Here is a 19,045-nt window from a genome sequence, read left to right on the forward strand (position 1 = left end):
TACAAATGTAAGAATTTTTATGAATAGTGGTAAAAATTTTACCATTATGAATGTTATCGTGATTATTTCTTCAAGCAACTGGGACATTTTCTAGGACTAGCTGCATGGAATATAGACTAAGGAAGGGTGGCTGGGTCAAGACACAAAGTTTAATTACTTTTTTAAAAAGTGAAATACTTTTGTGCTGAGGAAAGAGAATTTCGGGTGGAATCATATCTCTTGTTCATTTAACTGGCTTAATTAGGCTATGAAATTATATCCACAGGGAAAATGTAGATTCACGTATCCACACAGTTTACCCCACTTACAAATATTCCTTCAACATTCAGTCACCAAGTAACACATTATCAGAGGTTGCTTGGGAAGATATATTAGCAACATCAGAATTGGAACTTCAAAGCATTTCTGGTAAAACTTCAAAGCATTTGAAAAGCGAGCAAAGTCAAAAGCTTAGCCATTTTTTAATGCTCTTTTTATCTGCAAAGTAATTAGTATGGCAAGATCATACAGAACTCACTAGTTTTGCATGTATTCATGCTCAGTTGTGTCTGACTCTTTGCGACCCCCTGGACCACAGCCTGCTGGGCTCCTCTGTCCATGGGCTCTCCAAGGCAAGAATACTAGAGTAGGTTGCCACTCCCTTCTCCAGGGGATCTTCCCAACCCAGGGATCGAACCCATGTCTCTGGCCTCTCCTGCAATGGCAGGCAGATTCTTTACCTGAGCCATCTGGGAAGCCCTTAGAACTGACTAGAGCCCAGTAGAACTGTTGTGCCTCAGTCAGTTACCTTTGTCCAGGGCTGTATGAACTGGCTTCTCCTGTTTGAGGAATGGAAATGGATATCTGTAGATATTGCTATGATGAAAAACATGTAATGAAAAACATGCGATGAAAAAGGAATTTTATTTTTCTCCTTCGTTTTAGAATCTAAAGATTTTGGGGGGAAAAAAGTGAAAGTTAAAGTTGCTCAGTTGTGTTCAACTCTTTGCAACCCCATGGACTGTGTAGTCCATGGAATTCTCCAGGCCAGAATTCTGGAGTGGGTAGCCTTTCCCTTCCTCGGGGGATCTTCCCAACCCAGGGATCAAACCCAGGTCTCCCACATTGTGGCCAGATTCTTTACCAGCTGAGCTACTTCAGCCAATTCTGTACCAAGACTACTCAGGTTCCTGGCCAGTAGGTGGCTCCCTCTCTTTTTTTTTTTTTTTTTTTAACTCAAGTCAAGATGCTGTCCAATGTACTGAATTGAGAGGTTGAGTAGCCCGTATCGTAAAGAGGATAGAAGTAATGGAACTTGAGTTCTTGAGGCCATTTCCTCCTTAGTTATGTAAACTTGAATGGAGAGACAAATGAATGTTGTAAGTGGATCTTCCTTGTCTTTATAATTAGGATACAACCACGTTGAGGCCTCTTTACATGCCTACACATTTACATAGACTTTTCCTTCTGCCCTTATTTCCTCATCAATGCTGCAAATTGATGATAAAGCCAGTGTTAGATCTAAATTATTTGATTGTAGGCAATGCTGACTTGTTTCACTGCATAACATGCTTTCCAATCCTTCTTATATAATACTATCAAGCATCTACCATAAGAAAAAAGCTGTGGCTATTTTATAACCATAATTTATATCTTATTCCAACACATGATCTAAATTATTAGATGTCATCTACATCTAAGATGATGCTAGTTGAAAGGAGAGCTACAGAAAAAAATACTTGAGGGGTAAAGCCATAGCATACACATATATATGTGGGACAACTAAAAAAAGTAGAAAGAATGAAATTGTAATACATTTGAGATTATATTCAAAAGGCACACAGGGCCTCAGTGTTTTAAATATATGTGGTTAATTTGTGGAGGGCAACAGAAGAGATGTGGTGTTATGGAAACAGCACAAAATGTTTAAATCAGAAGACGGCTAGCTTTCTCTCTTAGAAAAATCACTTTTAGTCTGAATTTCAGTTTCTCAACCTGCAAAGTGATAAAAGTATAATATAATATCTACTTTATAAATATGTTGAACAGTTACACCTTGTCAGATGATACAGGTAAAACTTTTGTGTAACCTGTTATGTAAGATAGCATATCTTTTTGGTCAAAGTCCTTTTTTTCTTGGCAGAGTCCATGGATTCTATTACTGATTTCCTCCTCTTTTGCTAAAGAATAAAACTACCATGTTTCATATTTCTCTTGACAGCATTTCTTTCTGAGGAGGTTTTTACTATAGTAAGTAGTGCTTTCTGCTCTCTTTCCACTTACTTTTCACCTTAGAATCAAGTGTTCAGGCTCTTTCCCTCCACAATGGCTCTTGACAATTAAGTGGACAAGAACTGAGAGATAAAGCCTTTGCTATGCTAAGTTTTGAATAAAGGAAACTTATTTTAGCAAGAGTGAAAGGCATCATTACTATTGATCACTGACCAGAGAGAGCTTGGAAATATTTTAATTACAGTGAGCTACTATTGCTGTAAAGTTCATTTTAATGAGACTTGACTTTATAGTCTTATCTTTACTGAAATATTTTCACATTTTCTCTGCTTACTTTTTCCTTTCTCAGGTTAAATAAAAATTCAGTTTTAGGGCAATTTTGTGTGTGTGTGTGTGTGTGGCAGGGCTTGGTGAATAGTTTCAAAACAATGTGTAAAGCATGGCCCTCCTTTAGAGAGTTACAATTTCTCTCCCCGTTGTTGTTGTTCAGAAAGTAGGGAAAACCACTAGACCATTCAGGTATGACCTAAATCAAATCCCTTATGATTATACAGTGGAAGTGAGAAATAGATTTAAGGGACTAGATCTGATCGATAGAGTGCCTGATGAACTATGGCCTGAGGTTCATGACATTGTACAGGAGACAGGAATCAAGACCATTCCCATGGAAAAGAAATGTAAAAAAGCAAAATGGCTGTCTGGGGAGGCCTTACAAATAGCTGTGAAAAGAAGAAAAGTGAAAGGCAAAGGAGAAAAGGAAAGATATAAGCATCTGAATGTAGAGTTCCAAAGAATAGCAAGAAGAGATAAGAAAGCCTTCCTCAGCAACCAATGCAAAGAAATAGAGGAAAACAACAGAATGGGAAAAGCTAGAGATCTCTTCAAGAAAATTAGAGATACCAAGGGAACATTTCATGCAAAGATGAGCTCGATAAAGGACCGAAATGGTATGGACCTAACAGAAGCAGTAGATATTAAGAAGAGGTGGCAGGAATACACAGAAAAACTGTACAAAAAAGATCTTCATGACCAAGATAATCACAATGGTGTGATTACTCACCTAGAGCCAGACATCCCGGACTGGGAAGTCAAGTGGGCCTTAGAAAGCATCACTATGAACAAAGCTAGTGGAGGTGATGGAATTCCAGTTGAGCTATTTCAAATCTTGAAAGATAATGCTGTGAAAGGGCCATACTCAATATGCCAGCAAATTTGGAAAACTCAGCAGTGGCCACAGGACTGGAAAAGGTCAGTTTTCATTCTAATCCCAAAGAAAGACAATGTCAAAGAATGCTCAAACTACCACACAATTGCACTCATCTCACACGCAGTGGCACCCTACTCCAGTACTCTTGCCTGGAAAATCCCATGGACGGAGGAGCCTGGTAGGCTGCAGTCCATGGGGTCGCTAAGAGTCAGACACGACTGAGCGAGTTCACTTTCACTTTTCACTTTCATGCATTGGAGAGGAAATGGCAACCACTCCAGTGTTCTTGCCTGGAGAATCCCAGGGATGGGGGAGCCTGGTGGGCTGCCGTCTATGGGGTTGCACAGAGTCAGACACGACTGAAGTGACTTAGCAGCAACGTAATTGTAAATGCATGATAATCAGAAAGCCTTAAGAGAGAAGCTTAGAAATAAAATTCTAGGAAAATAGGTGATAGATGAAACTTTCAAGGTGGCAATGACTTATAAGGTACCGAAAATATTTGAGACTATTAGTCACAAACAAATTCATCCTGAGCATTAAGAGAAACATCATCTATAGGAGAAAGAGCCAGTGCAGACCAGATTAGGTGTTATAACTAACAAAAAGGAAAGTAGATGTGGCTGCAGTCCAGGTATTTTGCTCACTGCCAGGAATAGGAACAATATTACAATGGGTGCTCTAAGAGTTATACTTCCAGGTAGTAACATAGTTATTTTATTTTCAGCTCCTTTATGATATAAATCAGGAAAAGGGCAAGCAGTAAAAAGATATGAGTTGAAGGAAGCACAGTTACAAAAGCCATTGGCAGAAACAGTCCTGTTTGATCTGCTGCTGCTGCTGCTGCTAAGTCGCTTCAGTCGTGTCTGACTCTGTGCGACCCCATAGACGGCAGCCTACCAGGCTCCTCCATCCATGGGATTTTCCAGGCAAGGGTACTGGAGTGGGGTGCCACTGCCTTCTCCTACTCCACTTAAAAGCTGTGAAAGAATATTAAACTGATTGAATATCCCCATGATCACAGCACGAATGTCATCAGAAGATTTTGTGTTGTTTCATAAAGGAATTCCTTCTTCTCACATTGGATATACAAAATATCAGTGGCATTTGTATGTGTATATTTGGAGGCATTCACATTTAAATAAATAAATGTGAATAATAATAAATAAATAAATAAATAAAATCACATTCTGTGATTTTAAATGGATGAACAGAGAAGTGTCATGAAAGGAGCAACAGAAAGATACTTCCAAGCAAGTGTAGTTACACTTACGTAAGTGTAGTGAATGTTCTGGTTTCAATAATTCAACAGTCTTTTATGGCTGAGACATTTGTGAACTTGCTTTGACTCAGATAAAGGGGGAGAAAAAGACAGTATTCTTTCTTTTTTGCATTTTGATGATACATTTTTTCATCTACCTGTGTCATTATATATTGTATTATAAACTAAATCTTCATATTCATGGTGGGATCATATGGGAATTAGGCTATCTATATGTTAATTTTCTAGATAACTGAAAATTACTCTGTTAAGTGACAAGTTGCTTTATATCATTAAACTATTTAAAGAGATCTATTATTTTTATTTATTTAAAATTTATTTTTATTGAAGTATAGTTAATTTTCAATGTTGTGTTAGTTTCAAATGTACAGCACTATGATCCAGTTATGTACACACAAATATATATTTTCAGATTCTTTTCCATTGTAGGTTATTATAGGATACTGAGTAGAGTTGTCACTGCCATACAGTAGATCCTTGTTGTTTACCTATTTTATATATGCTGCTGCTAAGTCGGGTCAGTCATGTCTGACTCTGTGTGACCCCATAGACAGCAGCCCACCAGGCTCCCCCGTCCCTGGAATTCTCCAGGCAAGAACACTAAGAGTGGGTTGCCATTTCCTTCTCCAATGCATGAAAGTGAAAAGTGAAAGTGAACTCGCTCAGTCGTGTCTGACTCTTAGCGACCCCATGGACTACAGCCTACCAGGCTCCTTCGTCCATGGAATTTTCCAGGCAAGAGTACTGGAGTGGGTTGCCATTGCCCAAACTCTTAATTGATCTCTCCTTCCCACTCCATCTATCCCCTTTGGTAGCCATAAGTTTGTCTTCTGTCTGTGAGTGTATTTCTGTTCTGTAAACAAGTTCATTTGTATCATTTTTTTTTAAGATTCCACATTTAAGTGATATCATGTGATAATTTGTATTTGTCTGATGTATTTCACTTAACGTGAAAATCTCTAGGTCTATCCATGTTTTTGCAAATGGAATTATTTCATTCCTTTTTATGACTAAGTAATATTCTATTGTATATATATGTCTTGGCTATTGTAAATAGTGCTACTATGAACACTGGGGTCCATGTATCTTTTTGAATTAGAGTTTTATCAGGATATACATCCAGGAGTAGGCATGCAGGATCATTTGGTAGCTCTATTTTTAGTTTTTTTTTTTTAAGGAACCTCCATACTGTTTTCCATAGTAACTGTACCAATTTACATTCCCATCAACAGTGTAGGAAAGTTCCTTTAAAATGCATTATCTGTTTCCGTATTTTCTTAAGCAAAGCATTATTGTAATAATAAAGCTGCTATTTAGCCATTAAGTGGATTCCATGTAGTGGTCTCTGTGTTAGCCATTTATATAAAACCTTTCATTTAGAGCTACTCCTGTGAGGGAAGAGATATACTATGATCCTCATTTAAGAGAGGAGTAAATTGAGGATCAGGATAGTTAAGTAACTTAGCCAAGACTTGGAGGTGGAGCTGGGACTTAAGCTCAGACCTATCTGACTCCATGGCTGCTATTCCATAGTATCATCATTAAGAACACAAAGCATGTGCTTTGCAAAGATCAAATGATGCTCTCCTTGGCTTCAATTACTCCAAAACATTTGTCTTGGTGCAAATGACTTTATATTGCTCTTTCTTTTGAACTATGTCTGCCTTTTATAGTTTCCTCAATATTTTCCCGCTTATTGTCAGAATGTTAACTGTAACTTTGCTGTTGTAAGTAGGCCTAGCTGTAGCAAAATGAATCCTCCATTTCAGTAGATTGCTTTTGCTGCTTTAAATCTAAGTAGGTTTTCTAGGATGTTATTTCAGGTCCTTTTTGAAGCCATGTGGAGGCAATAATGATGACAATAATATAGGGATTATTTATTGAATATCTTCTATAAACCACCAGATGTGTTACACATGTGGTCTACTTAATCCTCATTTTAGACATTTCTGTTGGTTACTCAGGACTTTGGCCCCTTATTTTCTAGATTTCACATAAATTTCAAACAGATGATAAGTGAGGTACTTAGACATATTACATATATATTATATGTATTTATATTCACATATATGGACACTCAGGAACTCTAATTACTCAGACAAGCCTTTTGGCCTTGGATCAAATATTGGAAAGGGTAAATATGGGACTGAGAAAACCCAGAACAAAATGATATGCCAAGGACACCTTCGATAGAGTCACCATGTCCTGCTTGGGAAATGATTTAACTACTTTGTTAACTGCTGAAACACATGAAAGCATCTCATTAATTCATATGATTATACGTTATTATGTATCCTCAGTACCTAGAGCTACAAAAGGTAAAAGTTTATCTTTAATTGAATGCTTCTCAATTATCCTAACACCATGTGTTTTGCTGTAATTGTTCCTTTGGAGCCATTAGGTGGTTAATCTGTAGAATATGAATACACATTTTAAAGCCCAAAGCTGCTTGACAACTTTCTGAAAAGTTTGAATTGTAAATGTATCTTTAGTAAATTATTTTTTGCTGAAATATCTTCACCCACGCAACATGCCAAGACTCAATGTGTTATTATTTGGATGTTTTAGGGGAAATGCACATAAGGGAAGGGAGACCCTTAAAGGGCATCTAGTTGGACAATCTTTTGATGCTTCAATTTAGCATCATGATATTCCCTGCCAGTAAGTGTCCACCCTGCTTTGAAGTGATAATTCATTATTATATTAATCCAGTCACTATTCTTAGAACTTTGGGAATATCTTTTAGCTTCTTATACTCATGTTCTACTCTGTCTGGTTTGCCTTGTTGTAGGGTTCTGTACCTCATTAATGATTATAATCATCAGTGTTGTTAAATATTGTAGTATTTCTAAAAAGCTAACTCTTCAGCCAGTGGATAAACTAAACTGTTGTTGTTTGAATTCTTTTATACTGCTGCTGCTGCTAAGTCGCTTCAGTCGTGTCTGACTCTGTGTGACCCCAGAGATGGCAGCCCACCAGCCTCCCCCATCCTTGGGATTCTCCAAGCAAGAACAATGGAGTGGGTTGCCATTTCCTTCTCCAATGCATGAAAGTGAAAAGTGAAAGTGAAGTCGCTCAGTCGTGTCCGACTCTTCGTGACCCCATGGACTGCAGCCCACCAGGCTCCTCCATCCATGGGATTTTCCAGGCAAGAGTACTGGAGTGGGGTGCCATATACTACCAATGACCAAATGAAGCAGTGTAGTGGGAATAGTTGAATGACTTTTCAGTGGTTAACATGCCCATTTAAAGAGTAATATAGTGATATAGTGAAGTTGCTCAGTCGTGTCTGACTCTTTGTGACCCCATGGACTGTAGCCTACCAGGCTCCTCTGTCCATGGGATTTTCCAGGCAATAGTCCTGGAATGGATTGCCATTTCCTTCTCCACAGGATCTTCCCAACCCAGGGATCAAAGGGTCTCCCGCATTGTAGACAGATGCTTTACCATCTGAGCCACCAGGGAAGTATTAAAGAGTAATACTTACCTTTAGAAGAATGTTGTTGAACTCTTTGCATGTTATTTAGTACGATGCAAAGAAAACTCTTTAAGAAAGTACCCAGTTTTCATGATTCCTATTTGGAACTGGGGAAGAGGTCCTTATGGCTATTAAAGAAGGAGGAGGGGGTTCTTATACACCATTTAATTATGAAGCAAAAGGTTTATTTGCTTAAAATGTCATTTAAAGATACTTAAGAACGTGAAGAGAAAAAAAAAAAAAGAAAGTGAACAGGAACTAAAAAGACTCTTTGTTTTTTTTTTTTTAATTTTATTTTATTTTTAAACTTTACATAATTGTATTAGTTTTGCCATGAAAGTGAAAGAGCAGAGTGAAAAAGTTGGCTTAAAGCTCAACATTCAGAAAACGATGATCATGGCACCTGGTCTCATCACTTCATGGGAAATAGATGGGGAAACAGTGGAAACAGTGTCACACTTTATTTTGGGGGGCTCCAAAATCACCGTAGATGGTGATTTCAGCCATGAAATTAAAAGATGCTTACCCCTTGGAAGGAAAGTTATGACCAACTTAGATAGCATATTCAAAAGCAGAGATATTACTTTGCCAACAAAGGTCTGTCTAGTCAAGGCTATGGTTCTTCCAGTGGTCATGTATGGATGTGAAAGTTGGACTGTGAAGAAAGCTGAGCACCGAAGAATTGATGCTTTTGAACTGTGGTGTTGGAGAAGAGTCTTGAGAGTCCCTTGGACTGCAAGGAGATCCAACCACTCCATTCTAAAGGAGATCAGTCCTGGGTGTTCTTTGGAAGGAATGATGCTAAAGCTGAAACTCCAGTACTTTGGCCACCTCATGAGAAGAGTTGACTCATTGGAAAAGACTCTGATGGTGGGAGGGATTGGGGGCAGGAGGAGAAGGGGATGACAGAGGATGAGATGGCTGGATGGCATCACCAACTCGATACACATGAGTTTGGGTGAACTCCGGGAGCTGGTGATGGACAGGGAGGCCTGGTGTGCTGCAATTCATGGGGTCGAAAAGAGTTGGACAAGACTGAGAGACTGAACTGAAACTGCATGCAAACTTTATTTACTGTACAGAGTTCTGGATGTATTTATCAAATAGAAAAACCACCCTGGACTTGATTGTTCATCTGTTTTATGATTTCCCTTGAAGAGAAAAATATGTTGTCATAGCTCTTGATATTTTACTAAGTAATGTTCTGTTACACTGAAAGGGATGTTTTTAAAATTTTTATTTGGAAACAAGTTTTCAAGTAGAGGGACAGTTGATTACATATTGTCTTGTATACACACATCCTAAAATGTTCCATTTATGAGATGTGTGTATATGGTTCAGCCCTGAGTTTACTGTGCTGATTAACAGGTACATATAAAAATAGCTGAAATAGAAAATTGCTGATCAGTTGTGCTAGAAGAACATGGTAGGAGAGAAAAACCAAACTATTTCTTCTTATTAAAAATGAATATAATATTAACCTTGCAAAAGAGATCAAACCCACATTTTGTAACTTTTTACAAGAGTAAAAATTCACAAACTAGTTTTCAACTTCCTTTAGACTTCAAAATTGTTTGGACAGTCTTGTCTTTAACTTGGACCAATTGTAGATTGTTACAGGCTTCCTGGGTTTTAGCATTCCTATTTTCTCTACCAAAGTTTTTTTTGGAAGCACCTCAACTCTCCTTTGGAGAAGGCAATGGCACCCCACTCCAGTACTCTTGCCTGGAAAATCCCATGGATGGAGGAGCCTGGTAGGCTGCAGTCCATGGGGTTGCTAGGAGTCGGACACGACTGAGCGAGTTCCTTTTCACTTTCATGCATTGGAGAAGGAAGTGGCAACCCACTCCAGTGTTCTTGCCTGGAGAATCCCAGGGATGGCAGAGCCTGGTGGGCTGCTGTCTATGGGGTCACACAGAGTCGTACACGACTGAAATGACTTAGCAGCAGCAGCAGCAGCAACTCTTCTGCCAGCCATGAGATTTACACTGTGACAATGTGATTTATTAGAATCCTGAATTTCAGCACGATACTATCTGAGAAAAGCCAGAGGAGAGGCTAAAGGTTTGAATTTGGAGATATAAAGACTTGATAAATAGAGTACGTGAAAGTGGGGTGACAGTGACAACTGCGTGGACCTGGTCATGCCTGCCAGGATAATTTAACAGTTGGAAATGCTATAAAGAGCTGCATTCTTGGGAAAACGAACTCATGTGACACAGCACTGTTTTGTATAAAGCTTCATGTCTAGAAATGTGTATTCATTTTTTTGGCAGGAAAATGTGTTTATGGTGGCTTCCATGGCCTCTGTCCATGCTTTAATTGATTTTCCTTGGAAAGTTTTTGCCTACTCTCTCAGGTAGTTTTACTTTACACCATTTGCTGTCCTAGATAGCGTATACACAATTCATGAGGGGAGAATTCCCCAACTGTAAACATAGAAGTAGATCCTGGAGGAAGCACTGTGCAGAGTTGTGACTGCTAGTGACTGTGTGATCTTTCGTTCAGTGTGACTTTCCATCTTTTTTTTTTTTTTCAAATGGGACAGCACAGCGCCTGTTTGCTTAACAGTTTATATAATACAGAAGAGTAGAAGGTAGTAAGTGGTCTCTTTCACTCCAGCTTCTCACTTTTATTCTCTAGATATAACTACTATCAATCACTTGGCAGGTTCTATTCCAGGTCTTTTATTATGTACATATAGAAGTATATATACTATCAATAAAAGTTGATTTGCTACATGTAATATTTTTACTTTTGACTTCATCTGTTTCAGTTTTTTTTTATTGGATTCCAAATATGCTGGAATATAGACATATACTGGTTATTTTACTGAAGAACCTTTGGATTGTCTCCAGATTTTCAATATTACAAACAATGCTGCAGTGGAAATAACTGCACATAATACCCTTACACACTTGTGAAAGTCTTTCCAAGGAGTACACAACTACAAATGGAATTGCTGAGGCAATAGTTTTGCTCCTTAAAATTTGTGATAAGTTCTGCTGAATTACTCTCCAAAGAGTTTTTATCGATTCATAACCCATCAGAAGTGTATAAGAGCTGGGCAAGTTTATTAAGTTGAGCTCTAATTTTCTTGTGTATAGCATGGGGCAAATTATCTTTTTCTCAAGGTTAATGTGAAGATTAGATAAAGTAATGCTTGTGAAGCATTCAGCATGGTACCTGATCAAAAGCAGGTACTTGATAAATCCTTATTCCCAGCATTTTACTTCTCCAACGGTTCCACTTTACGCAAAGCAACAATGCAGCAGTTATTATTTGGATCCAGTTCCTGACCCCTCCCCCCAGATTACATACCATGGTCTCAGCAGTTTATTATCTACACCTACATCAGTACTGAGTTTCTTAAGTTAGTTTTGGACACTATTGTCCTTATATTGATCACTATCCTTCTGTGATATATGGTACCCATCATAATCAGAATTTCAATATTTTACAAGTATAGTACTTTGTACACATCTTAGTCTTTTTGTTGTGGCTCTTAGTTTCCATAGTTTTGGAGTTTTGAGACATGGATTTGTATTTTGAATGATCCAATATCAACTTGGTCTGACAAAAAGTTATAAGGGAGGCTCTGAGAGATTTAGAGAAGCTAAATGCTGATATTTTTCATCACTGTGCCTGTACCCGCCAGATCTTAGCTGGAGGACTCTGGGGGCACCTCTGACAGTTCCTTTCCACAGTCCCCACATATCCATTGAGACTACTTTTACTTTCTATGGTTGTATATACCACCCCCATACTTAATTTTTTATGGGGGCTTGATGTACAACTTCAATTGGTTACCATCTAAAAGCTGGGATGAGTCTTACCTGAGAAAGGAAATGTGATGCAAGACCATTCAGTAGGAGGGATGTCTTTCACTTTGTTTACTTATGCCCATTCAATGGACCTCAAATTTACAGGTTACCTTAGAGAACCAGCCAGGTCTGGACACTGTATCCAAGAGTGAGTGGCCTTTCTATTCTTCAGAATATTGAAGAATTCCCAACCATCCCATGAGGTACCCTCCAATCACCCATCAGAGAGCCAATTTAAACCTTGAACAACTCTGACTTCCAAGTGCATTTAGATATCTGTACAGGCCTAACTCTGTGCAGACACTGCTCTGAGTGCTTTACAAATATTAGCTCATTTAATTCTTAAAGGTTGCCCCCTATTTTTTCGGTTCTGCACCTTAAGGGAATATAAAACACTTAAACACTTGCTTTGTGTACAGTCTTTGAATACTCTGAAGACAATCGCTAGGTTCCCCAGGGGCTGCTTGTTTTCAAATTAAAGCATTCCGTTTACTCAGTTGTTTCATATACTGCATGATTGTGTGTTACTTCCTATCCTGACCATTCTCCTCTGAATGTCCTTTGATTTGATAATGACTCTTTCAGAGACTGCAAGCTGTCTGGTTCTGGTCCACAGATGTGTTTTGCTTGGCACAATGTCTTTTTTTATTTGTTTTGTTTTTAAACAAAAAATAAAAAGCAAAAAGAATGTGAATGCCTTTCCACAGGCATGCATCTCTAGCTCCAAGCTCCCATCAGTACCTATTGTCTGAATTCCAGCTTCACTGGACTTGGCCTCTAACGGCCTCTAAAGGGTTGAAAGCTCTGCTGAAATGTCTTATCTAGACCTGAACCTAGACACAGTATGGTTACAGCTCAGTTGAGGAGAACTTTTGTTCTACGTTGCTATCAATATTGCGAATTCATCAATAGATAATGGTACATGTCCTTGGGGTGCTTTTTAAGTCACACATCAGCCATTCCTCCATATAGCCTCTGAAGTTGGACTTAATACTTTTTATTAATAATTTTTACCTTCAGAATAAAGAACTCATTTGCACCAAAGCATTACTGAAGAGTGTACACTTTACTGACATCTTAAAATTAGAGGCAAAAAAGAGAGTTTATAAAGCCTAGCATTTTCCCCCAGGTCTCTTTTCTTAGCCTTTTATTTCTTGGGTTTTTCTATCCCTTTATCCCCTCTTTGGTGCCAACATTTAGCTTTACTGATTCCTTTCCCAGAATCCTCTCTGTGGGGGCTTCTCAGTCTTTTCCCCTAATTATGTAGAGCAGTTAGGCCTGGTCTAGCTATGCTAGTGGTCATAGCTGTCATCTGCTCAGTCAACAGCAGAGCCTCATTTATCAGGAACCACTACACATAGAAGGCAGCAAGTGATCACCAAAATCCAAACATATTTTTTTTCCTAACACAGTAATGCTCCTTGTTCTAGAGCTAGGCAACTTATCCATGCCAGCTCTTTCTTCTTTCTCATGGAGAAACCCAGATTCAGAAAGGTTACATTAGTTACTTAAGATAGTGATCAGAGAGGTAGCCATAGAGGGCATCACTGGTACTTCCCAGGTGTCTCCCTATAAAATTGTGTTATGTATGATGTTACTAGAAACTGTATTTATACTAATTCCAAGTATGCTAAGTCTTAGTGATGTTATTTGAGATTTGACCTTGACTATACCAAAGCAGAGGGCTTTCCAGGTAGCGCTAGTGGTAAAGAATTCGCTTGCCAATACAGGAGACATAATGAGATGCAGATTCGATACCTGGGTTGGAAAGATGCCCTGGGAAAGGGAAAGGCAACCCATTCCAGTATTCTTGCCTGGAGAATTTAGTGCACAGAGGAGCCTGGTGGGCTACAGTCCATGGAGTCACAAAGAGTCAGACATGACTAACTGACTCACACATACACGCACACACATACCAAATCAGACAACTGGATTTCCTGCCCCCTTACCTACACACTATCGCTGCTGCATCACAGCTTTGTGGCTAAAAGGCTGCTGTATTTCTTTTCCTACTGAGTTGTGCCATAAAGTGTCTTTTGGATCTCCTGACACAGAGCCTTTTGCAAAAGGTAAAAAATTACAAAGTGGGCATTTCCAGGTGTGCTAACACTGGAATCTAATGCAGCAATATTACAGAATGATGGCATGTTAGAGTAGGAAGAACTTTATAAATCATCTAGTCTGATCAGCCTCTACTTTTAACCATGAGGAGACTTAGGCTCAAAGGGATCAGTTTTGTGCTTTGTGTCAAACAGCCACTGAGTTTTGGAACTGGACCTGGAAGCTGGCTGTTCCAACTCTAGTGTAGTTGCACACTCCATAGAGCTTTTCTATAAAAACAAATAAACAAGAAAGCCTAGTTCTCAGCATTGCTTTGTGATTATTGATAGCAAAGGAGATCATGTGCCACTTACAGTAATCTCTTAAGATTTTATAATAATCCTTGCATTATCCTATTAAACTGTGGCTGTAGCTCTGTGCTTAATAGATTGAAATCTATTATTCATAATACCATCTTGTTCCTCTTCAAATAACATTATCTTTATGAATAAATTTTATGAATTCATACTGTTTCATAGCATAGTGAGAGGATAACGCATGAGAATAGAGTTTTCATTTGTGAATTCAGTTCAAGAATCATTTTTCAAGTGCCTAAGCTGAGCACCGAAGAATTGATGCTTTTGAACTGTGGTGTTGGAGAAGCCTCTTGAGAGTCCCGTGGACTGCAAGGAGATCCAACCAGTCCATTCTGAAGGAGATCAGCCCTGGGATTTCTTTTGAGGGAATGATGCTAAAGCTGAAACTCCAGTACTTTGGCCACCTCATATGAAGAGTTGACTCATTGGAAAAGACTCTGATGCTGGGAGGGATTGGGAGCAGGAGAAGGGGACAACAGAGGATGAGATGGCTGGATGGCATCACTGACTCGATGGACGTGAGTCTCAGTGAACTCCGGGAGTTGGTGATGGACAGGGAGGCCTGGCGTGCTGTGATTCATGGGGTCGAAAAGAGTCGGACACGACTGAGTGACTGAACTGAACTGAACTGAACTGTGTGCCTAGTATTTATTATCCTTGACATTTTGGGGAATTCAGAGGAAATATGTGGTAGCACTTTTAGCCTCAGAAAATATTCTACTGTGGGCTTCTGTGTGTCCAGGAACATCTGGAAAATAAGGAAGTGTGTCTCTAAGGAGTGAAAAGGTGTAATGGGTGACAGTATGGACTTTGAAGTCAGGCAGTGTTAGGTTTGCACCCTGGTTTCTCTATTTACTAGCTATGGTATCTTGGGCAACTTTGGTCAAGTTGCAGTGTCCTTATCTGAGGATTAAAAAATAGCACTTCATAGAGTAATTTCAAAGATTCTGTTAAAAGACAAGACAGCAATCACTTAGCATACGTCTGACTTGTAGTGCTCAAAAATGTTACCTAATGTTTAAAACCCTTATGATTTTATGTCGGTTAAGTCTAATGTGCTTTGAAGAAGAGAAAAGCCGATTATTTCAGTACATTTAGGGGAAGAAAACTTTGGCTTTGGATCTGAAATATCTACATTTTATTGATTGACTGACCACTTATTGAGTTCTGTTGTAGGGCTCAGAGTAGCTTGTTTGCCCACCACGGTGATCTCAAGCTTCAAAGAAGAATCCTAAGGGTAAATTTGGGATAGCAGTTGCTTTGCTGGGGAGTTATCTTCAGTTTAATTTTGAATTATTTGGTCTTGTGAGAAATGTCCTCCAGATAGAAGTCTCTGTCCCTTTGACTGTCAGCATTGCCTGTTCATCTTGGGTTCTCAGACAAAGGCCTCCTGATGGGTTGTCAGTTACTTGGGTTTCCACCTGCCTTATCGATAGTACTCTCAGTTGTTGCTAATAAATCTGCCCCTCAGAGTGAAGCATTTGAAATAAGCGGTGCACAGGTTTTAGAAAGACCTGAAGTATTCCGTTTGGTGATGTGAAATAATCAAAAGAACTAATTACTTGCCAAATCTTTTTTCCTTTCATTTCTTCCTCCCCCCCTCTTTTCTCCCTTTCCTTCATTCCCCCTTTGTTTCAAGTTTTTTTTTTTTTTTTGCGTGTGTGTGTATGTATACACTTTTTTTTTTTTAAAACAAGGAAAATAAACCGAATACAGGGAATGAAAATGACCTTAACAATGCATCTGTATAATCTAAAAGAAAAAAAAATTATGCCTAATCTGAAATGAAATATATCTTAAGCAACTTTGCAGTCAGGCTATTAATAATCATTTTGCAAAACGGGTGAGATATAGCAGAGCATATTGGAATATTAGGGATCCGTGAATTGCTGTCGGTTTGAATTTGTATATATTAATATTTTCTCATCACTAAAATTACTGTGCTCTAGTTTTCAGAGCAAGAAAGTCCCCTATAAAATAACACTGTTGTTACATATGTTTAAGAAAATTTCTGAGTGTGCAATACCAATTAGAGATCTAAACTCAAAACTGAATAGTTGATATTAGTAAAGATCAAAGACTTGTTGCCTACAACCACCCATTAAAATACTTTTCTAGTCATCTAGATGTTTGTATTCTTTCTCCAAGTCAATTTGCGTGTCTAGACAGATATTCTTTCAAAAATTTGATCAAACAGAAGAAAATTCTGACAGTAAAATAATTGAGAATGTGAAAGACTGAGAGTTTATTACAGTTGAAACCTGCAACTTATGAATTAACATCACTCCATTTTTGAAAATATTTCTCATACATACAAGAATCAAGAAACAACCCTAAATCCAACTGAGAGAAGGCAAATCCCTTCTCTAAGAAAGAGGCATTCCCATGAGTTATCATCTCCCTCAGCTGTAAGTCTGTTGTCACACAGTTAATTCCAGAGGCAGGAATTAAACATGGCATTCTCTAGTTTTCCATCTTCTAGCCATTTTCTGAAACATTGAAACCAGTCCCTTTCTCTTTAATTGTAGCTTCTTTCAGAATAGCAACCACCACTGATTCCTTGCCTAATTCAAGCGGATGAATGTAAAAATAACACAGTTCTCCGGGAGAGTCAGCTTACCTACAGTGCATGGCACCCTGTCATATCACTCTGTGCTTTGCTTCTTTCTCTCAGTTCTTTTCACCGTGCCCACAGGGCTCCTCAGAAGACCCAAGAGTGTGCTAAACACTCAAATAGGATAAGAAAAACAGGAAGGAGCAAGGTGCCCGGGGACCTTTGTACCAAAATACAGTAGTCATTGGTCAGTGCCCTCTGGCTGTGTGGGAGGAGGGAACAGACCATTCAACCATGGAAGGTAAATAGCAACTAACCTTGCGCCTGGTGCAACTAACCGACAGCAGGGAAAAGGCCATGCAAGCACAGAGCTGCGAGGGGAGACTATCGACCCAGGACTCCTTTACTTTACAGATAAGAAACCTGCAGTTGAGACATAAATTTATTTATAATTTAAAAAGAACTGGAAACATGATCCATGAGATAGTCTATGTAGTTTGTTTTAAACTATTTCAGAACACTTTTGTGGAGGATTATGGCAAAAATTAGAATACAGACAGTCAAAAATAGAAAGGATCTGACAGATAGATAGCTCATTCATCTTGCTTTCCAGATAAAACCCAGGCTCAGGGGGTGAAAGCCTCTGTCCATGAACTGCAGCTAGGCAGTTCAGGAGACACACCAATCTTGTCACTACACACTGCTCTTTCTTAATTACCTGGAATGTGTTTATTTTATTTGTTTGCTTTTTATAATTTTCCAGGCTCGGTCTTGCTGCTTCTCTATGCTTGCAAGTTTTCCTCTTTCTCTTTGCCTGTATTTCATATGATGTACCGAATGTGGCAAGTGAATTATTACAGTTATCTGTGTACTTTATAGAGCTTCCCTGGTGACTCAGATGGTAAAGCGTTGGCTTGGGTTAAAATGGGAAACTTCACACTATCGTAAGAAACTCTTAAGAGCGGCAGCAGTTCAATCTGGTTCACATAATAATAGTAATAAAGAAGAAATTGAACATTTTTTTTTCCCTCACAGTGAGCTAAAACCAATTTACAGATTTCTTATTAATCCTCCCTGAGGAGCTACTGCCATTTTGCTTACTGGAACTCAACCACAGAGCTCATGAGGCTGAGTGTGTACAGGAATGGTGTGCACCAGGCTGAGAATCAGAAGATTTTATTTCAAGGGTTTTTTTTTTTTTTTTATTTCAAAGTGATTTCACAGAGATCTGAGTCTGCAACTTACATGTTCTCCCTCTTAATTAATGTTATTGCTTAGTTGCTAAGTTGGGCCCAACACTTTTGTGACCCCATGGACTGTAGGTTTCCAGGCTCCTCTGTCCATGGGGTTTCCCAGGTAAGATTACTGGAGTAGGCTGCCATTTCCTTCTCCAGGGGATCTTCCTGACCCAGGGATGGAACCCAAGTCTCCTGAATTGGCAGTTGGATTCTTCACTGCTGAGCCATCATTCACTGAGGTTCTATAATTTAATTTTTCTAGATCTTTCCTGTTTATAAATTTTCTTTTTCTTCTCTTTTTCTGAAGAGGAACCAGAAAGACAGTAATGCCTTTCTATGATAGGATAGACATGTTTCTATGTTGGTTCACAAATAAGGGTGGAGAGAATGAAGCAGGAAATGGATAATTACTTTATTTATTCCTGGCAGAATCCTGGTAGTTGTTCAGGACATTTTAATTTCTTTTATGACTTAATGTCACTCCTTCCCCCTTATTTGAAGCATCTCACCTCCTTTCTTGGATTGAAGTCATGCATCTTGAGTTCTTTCAGTATTTTTTCTTCTGCTCTTAATTCATCTTTTCTTTATTCCCCATCCCAATATTAGAGGAAGAAGAGTGCCTTTGTCATCCAAAGTGACCCTCTATTGTGGCCTTAATCCAGTGCCCAGTTCTTATAAGTCGATGGTTCCCTCACCTGAAAATATATTAAAATTACCTGGGAGAACTAATTAATAATAGATGAGCCTGTCCTATCCAAAAACAATTTAATCAGAATCTCTGCAGATCAGGACCAGACATTAGCATTATTTTAAGGGTCCTAGGTGAGCCTAGTA

The 19,045-nt window shown here is 38.7% G+C and overlaps 1 protein-coding gene across 6 annotated transcripts in view; it reads right to left on the bottom strand.

The window, feature by feature from the left end:
- KCNMB2 (potassium calcium-activated channel subfamily M regulatory beta subunit 2) overlaps window positions 1-19,045 on the bottom strand; it is a 301,069-nt gene that overhangs the window by 251,937 nt on the left and 30,087 nt on the right. For 2 of the 6 annotated variants that reach the window (XM_027540533.1, XM_027540558.1), the window contains exon 1: window positions 17,040-17,171. The exons of the other annotated variants lie outside the window; for them this stretch is intronic. Coding sequence is in view for 1 of the 2 variants with exons in the window: in XM_027540558.1 (XP_027396359.1) it covers window positions 17,040-17,050 (11 nt within the window). In the remaining variant the exon portion in view is untranslated. Of the gene's footprint in view, window positions 1-17,039; window positions 17,172-19,045 lie in introns of those variants that run through there. 6 annotated transcript variants of the gene reach the window in all.

Source organism: Bos indicus x Bos taurus, chromosome 1 (genome assembly GCF_003369695.1).
Source record: "Bos indicus x Bos taurus breed Angus x Brahman F1 hybrid chromosome 1, Bos_hybrid_MaternalHap_v2.0, whole genome shotgun sequence".
Taxonomy (NCBI): Eukaryota; Metazoa; Chordata; class Mammalia; order Artiodactyla; family Bovidae; genus Bos; species Bos indicus x Bos taurus.